This window comes from Zeus faber, assembly GCF_960531495.2.
Source record: "Zeus faber genome assembly, chromosome: 19".
Lineage (NCBI taxonomy): Eukaryota > Metazoa > Chordata > Actinopteri > Zeiformes > Zeidae > Zeus > Zeus faber.
This window is the reverse complement of record NC_137206.1, coordinates 8,848,533-8,854,532: the sequence shown is the minus strand read 5'-3', so window position 1 is coordinate 8,854,532 and position 6,000 is coordinate 8,848,533. Positions and strand designations below refer to the sequence as shown.

Genomic DNA, 6,000 nt, shown 5'->3' with positions numbered 1-6,000 from the left:
ACATTAGCACTGGTGTCTTCATCTTCCCTTAAAGTGTTATAATCATTTGATATACAGTATATCATCAGGTTATATGTACAACAATATCTCCCTCAGAGCACTGTATTCTCATCTATATTAAGTAAATATTGTCATATTGGATATCAGTAGAACTTGGGGTTTGTGAACAAAAGTGTAGCCTTTTAAGGGCCTAACAGAACTTATTTTTACTATTATACTATTTTGCTATTATTATAATCATAAATATATATATAAATATGTCAATTTCCTTTTATCATTTTCACACCACCTTTAACCTTACATTGACTTTTAAATCTTTAATCATTTTGAACAGCAGGACTTTGCTGCTGTTGCTGCTCAGCTCCGGCGCAGCAGGGCAGGTTCCTCGATGCCTCTGCTTATGATAATATCATTTTCAATATATTTCCTGTATGTGGACAGCTGTTGTATTTTGGTTTAATGACATTTGTGCCTTTACAGGTACATTATATAGAATGGGGCGATAGAAGGACTCCTTGCTGCTGTTTCTGTTTCGGCCGTGGAATTGAAGATGAAATTGTGGAAGAAATCTCTGCAAGAGGGATTACAGAGGAGACGGTCCGGCAGGATCCAAACGTCAGTGGGATTCTCACTTAACAAACTCAAGAACCAAAAAGGGGGCCTCGCTACATATCCCCCCCTTGGATTCGATGGTCATGTCCAAGGGAGCTTCGGCCCGACGAGACGAGGACAACCGCAGGCAGAGGGAGGCAGGTGGCATCACCAGCAGCTCTTCATGATAAGAATTGGATCTCTCATTTCATACATTATAAGCAAACATAACAAAGATACAAGCAAAGACACGGGGTCCACACTGCCTCGATCTTCCCCAGGTCTTCCTAAAATGAATTAACAAACAAACAGAGAAAGGTTGAGAGACTAATCAAATAGATATTGAGTTTCAGTCTTAATGAGATTATGTTTTTATTGGCCTTACTCAGAGTATACAATGTGTGTCATACTAAAGCCCCTTATAGAGGCTACCACGTCATATGATCAGGAGTAATGTTAGAATCACCTGACAACTCCGATGAATATAAATCAAGAAAGATTGATTTTGATTCAAAAATGAATAAAACAGAACGTGCACGTGGCCAAAGCTGTCATTTACCCAAACCGTTATCATGAGGCTACAATCAAATCATTCCAATCAAATACATATTCAGAGGCCTACTCAATCTACCTCTCTGCAAAACTCACATCAAATATTGAGTGAGGTCATAGGTAACATGTCAGTTCTATTTCAGTTTTTTCATTCAGTTTTTTAAGGGTCTGTCTCTGCTTAGAGACTAGATTTTTTTTTTTTTTAAATAGCAGTGACAGCACCGTCCCTCAAGATGAAGATGTGAAGGTAATTCAGCCATGGAGATGCAGATGTTGAACCGTGTCACAAACACCTTTATTGGCAGAGAGATCTGTCTGAATGGGAGCAAATACCATGTTTTAAACACTGATTCAAACAAACCGATGGAAGATAGTGCCACACGGCGCCCTCTGTTTAAACGTTATGTGTCGTCGGAAAAAAACAGCGAAAACAATTAAACGATTGGTCGAGATGAGCTGCTGTTTCATGAGCTGCTCTGATTTAATAAATGTATTCTTTGATTTTGAAACAGTAGCCTTATATTGTTGTTATTTAGTCTTCCTTAGGCTATCGCATGGTTAAATCAATACATTTTAATTGAATGTCTAAATTATTATTGTTATTAATTTTATTTCTTTTAATGGCCACCGCGCAATTTTTATCACCCCCTCAGTCACTTCATCCTGGTGCCAGGCCTGCTGCCAGAACGCGGTTTTTAAAAATTGTCGCTTTAAAAAAACGTACCAGAAGCATTTCGTGAAAAAACGCTATAACGCTTGGATAGCTCAAATACGGTATTAACCTAAGCCACAGGGTTTCTTCAACCTCACCCGAATAACGCTCCGAAAACTCAGCTGCACAAGAGATTTGTCCAGGTGGTCACCAACAAAACAGGCCTTCGTCTTTCATTTCACCCAAGAATTGTATCCAGTACTCAATTCCCTCTTTGCGCAGGATCCCCCACCAACTCTCGATTCTTTGATTTTAAGTACTTGGTTCAGGGATATTGCTCTGATCACCAGATCTGTTGTCAATGTCATGGCGGTGGAGGAAGGTTTGGATGTCTCTGATAACCACAATTTCAAGTTTTACAGATCCGCCCAGATGAGCTGAGGACAAACGTCAGTCTGCTCAACAGCCTCCACAAAGTAGCCGTCTGTGACATGTGGGTTTCCGCTTGTGAACGCCACTTTCAAACGGATGATTTTGCAGGAAAAGCCATCAATGCAGATTCCATTGGGCTTTAAACTCATCGTACGAATCAACGTACCAAATACAGCTCGGTCCTTGAGCAAAATACTGTCTGTGGTTAAGTCTCCGGGCTTGACGCATAGATGAGGAGTTTGGATCCAGAGAGAAGGATTAAACAAACATCCTCCTTTTTAGCATTGATGCCATTCTTCAGGCATTTATTATGCATCCACCTGTATCATATTGTTGGCATTTCTATCCGTGAATTTTAAGCAGGCAAATTAACAATTTGTGCTACAGTAGCTCTTCTGTATGTATATATATATATATACTTTATTTTTTTTAAATAGTTGAATTGCCTAAAGATAAAATAAATGGTTACATTCTGCATAATGTGCCAACTATACTCATGTGTACCTTCTATATATTTATTAAGTGTGCCGGCACCACAGCACACCTACTGTGATGCTTATTTTATAAATACTATTATTACAAAAGTTGGCCGCGCTACTCCCACCACAGTTTTTGAGTAGCATAGAAGCAAACTACTGTGTAGCAGGCTACGACTTAGTGGAAACATTTCAGGTGCCAACATTTTCAGTGTGGCAGAGAAATCCGGTCGTTATGGAAACACATGTAAACACATTAGGGGAATTCCCCATATAGCCCCCGCCAAACATGTGATTCATCATGTGATTGTTGTTGTGATGTCACAGATCGGCAACTATAAAGTGGAGCGTTTGGCAGCGCGGGCCCACGTTTACACCAAAGACCCAAGTCTCTTAAACACAAGTGCACAGTTTTACTTATTAACACTCGAAAAAATGAGTGGAACTACGCACACAGATGCGGCCCATTTTCTAGATGGCTTGATGGACCAAGATCATGTCATTCGAAAATCAAGCAAGTTTGTCCGGACTGGAAGCTGTGCTACGCAAGAGACATTGAAGGAAAAACTGGTATATGAATACTGAGATATTTAGAGACTACTGCAGGATGCATGCAAAAATGCATCCTTTTTATTTTTTGCATTGGTTATTGTCCATCCCTTTTCTTGTTGCACTCTCAATCACTGGCAAAGAATAGGCAAATACAGGACCAAACAGTTCTGGGGACTCCCTGAGGGGAACTAGGAACTGGGCAGGTCCCTCAAGAACTAGATTCCGTCAAGGGTTTTTTCTCTGGTTGCATTCGGACCGGCAGCAGAAACGCTGGCGTGACACTGAAGTGACCTGAGCGTATCGGGGTTTCAACACAACTTCCTTTCTTTTTTATTACCGCCGGGTTTACGTGGGCTGGTCCCCGCCCAGAGCGATGCAGCCCGACTGGGTGGACCGTACTCAGTCCGAGGGACCGGCGAGGGATCGTGGGCTTGGGTCTGGACCAATGACCGCGCACTTACGTCACTGAAGGTTCCTCTTGTGCCAATTAGTCCCTGCCCTGGAGTAGGAGATTAAAAAAAAAGTCCCTCAACATGGCGTTCTAAGAACCACGATTGTTCGTACTTCCTGCAGTGCGGACACACACAAAAAAAAGGGCCTGTTTCTCTAAAAGTTCTTGAAAAAGTTCCTTCCTTTGAAAACGCCTTATGTCACACGTGATAAGCCTGTGATGCTGAGTAAATGCTCAAAGTAGGATACGAGCAAAAGAGTTTTCAATTTATTTATTTTTGCTAACTATTACTGTACAACCATGTTTCCCTTCAGGCCAAATACAGGGAGGAAAGGGAAGTTCGAAAGAAGAAACTGACTGCTGCACACAAATTCATGTTTGAGATACTGGCTGAAAGGTTATCCCTGGAAGTGTCGGCGGTGGAAGACTTTGTTTTGGATTCCATATCGGTGAGCTTGCCTCGTACGGACTTGAAGGTTTCACTGGGAAAAAAGCAAATGGCAGGGGAATTCTAAATACCTTAAATAGTACAAACCTGAGGGTGAGTGCACAGGCCGGCCAAAGAAAAATGACGTTTCATTTGTGTGGTTGAGCACAGGCTCTGCATAAGTAGGGGAGTACAAACAGTCATTTTAGGCAAGTGGAAACACACAATCTATTTCCATTTAATAGTCAATAAGCTACTAGATTCCAAAGCACATTTTATTATCGAATGACACATTTCATGGAATGTTTCATTTATAAGTGAAAAATGAAGTGATGTTGTGATTGCAATATCAATATGCAGTTGGGTACATTCGGATACTCTACCTTGGTTAAAGTCTTGATTTACTTTAGATATTTAATATATCTAACATACGTATCTATATAAATGCCAAATTTGCATTGTTTACCACTCAACTTTTGAAAGGGTGGACGTTTGACTCATGATCTCTGCTTTCTTACTGAACAGCTGGCTCCCTTTGACGAATTCTTCAAAGGAGAAACCAAAACCATCTCTTTTGTGTATCAAGAGATGGAAGTCCCGGATCTCGGTAGGGCCACAATCACAAATCATTTAACCTGGACGATGATTTGGATCTTTCTCTGGGTCCGGAATGTTTTTCTTGTTTACCTTAGTTGCAGCGCGCAGCACGTTCTCATTGATCTCCTTTCAGAATGCGGCCGTCTGTTTCCGGGAACTGCCAAAGGAGCGAAACTGATGAGGCTCTTGTTGATCAATCTGTCCGTTATTAAATTGACGGGATTGTGCTGTTTTTTCGTGCGGGCTAAGAGCAATACTCCTCTGACTCCAGCGAATGTGGAAAAGGTGAATCCTTGTCTTTGGGACTAACTCCAGGAATTTTTTGCATGCACGTTGTGTGAAAGTTTCATCACGAGAAAAGGGCAAAAGCGATTGATCGCTGGTGTTTTGTCGCTCTGCAGGAAGTCATCTTCATGATGCTGGATGCTAGGGATGGCCTCCTTAAAGGTACCATCGACGTCTACTCCAAAATCCTGCTTCCATCTGTGAACGTGTCAGAAGACTGGGGTGCCCTGAACGGGTCTACACATGGAGACATTGTCAAACAAAATTTCAAGGACACCATAAAACAATTCATCAACTTCTTAGATGGTGAGCATCGCTTTTCATTTCATTGGTATTTTATCGCCGTTTGCATCGCTGCTCGCCATCTACTCTGGAGTATCAACCGTGGGGTTATCAGGTAGTCGCAATTCAGCTCCACCCGGTTACATCTTGTTTCCAGATACGCAACTGAGCCTGGAGGAAACAGTCCAGCTGACCACAACCAGTGACTTTGACTTCTCCAAATTGGTTTTGTTTGATGAGATAAAAGCCGCAGCAACGGACCACGAGAAGGTGCGTCAGCTGGAGGACGTGCTGATGCAGTGGTGTAAGCAGATCAAACAGGTAGAAAACCCCCGGGCGGCCTCATCTTAAGTGTACAGCGTTTCAATTCATAAGAACCCAAGACCTGAATTGAGACCTGATATCATTGATGGTAAAGGTCCTGACCGAAAGCGGGCAGATTAGAAGAGAGGCAGACTCCTCCGGGCCGCTGACGGAGTTGGAACACTGGAAAAGAATGTCGGCCAAGTTCAACTCCATCATCGAGCACATTAAAGGCCAAGAGTGCAAGGCAGTGGTGACTGTGCTCAACATAAGCCGCTCCAAGACGTTGAAGGTGCAACTCCTATTTTTCTTAACTTCTCGCGTTGAATTTCATCATTGAGCATTTTGAACACGCAATGTGTAACGATTTGATTTTGAAGTAACCATGCCAACTCTGCCC

General features: G+C 42.1%; 1 protein-coding gene across 1 annotated transcript in view; it reads left to right on the top strand.

The window, feature by feature from the left end:
- Positions 1–4,080: 4,080 nt before the first annotated feature.
- LOC307244788 (dynein axonemal heavy chain 8-like) overlaps positions 4,081–6,000 on the top strand; it is a gene marked incomplete at both ends in the record, with an annotated part of 40,736 nt that continues 38,816 nt past the window's right edge. Inside the window, 6 exons of the mRNA XM_080020092.1 lie at positions 4,081–4,155; positions 4,659–4,740; positions 5,002–5,015; positions 5,132–5,321; positions 5,455–5,618; positions 5,716–5,892. Of these exons, the coding sequence (XP_079876218.1) occupies positions 4,081–4,155; positions 4,659–4,740; positions 5,002–5,015; positions 5,132–5,321; positions 5,455–5,618; positions 5,716–5,892 (702 nt within the window). The remainder of the gene's footprint in view (positions 4,156–4,658; positions 4,741–5,001; positions 5,016–5,131; positions 5,322–5,454; positions 5,619–5,715; positions 5,893–6,000) is intronic.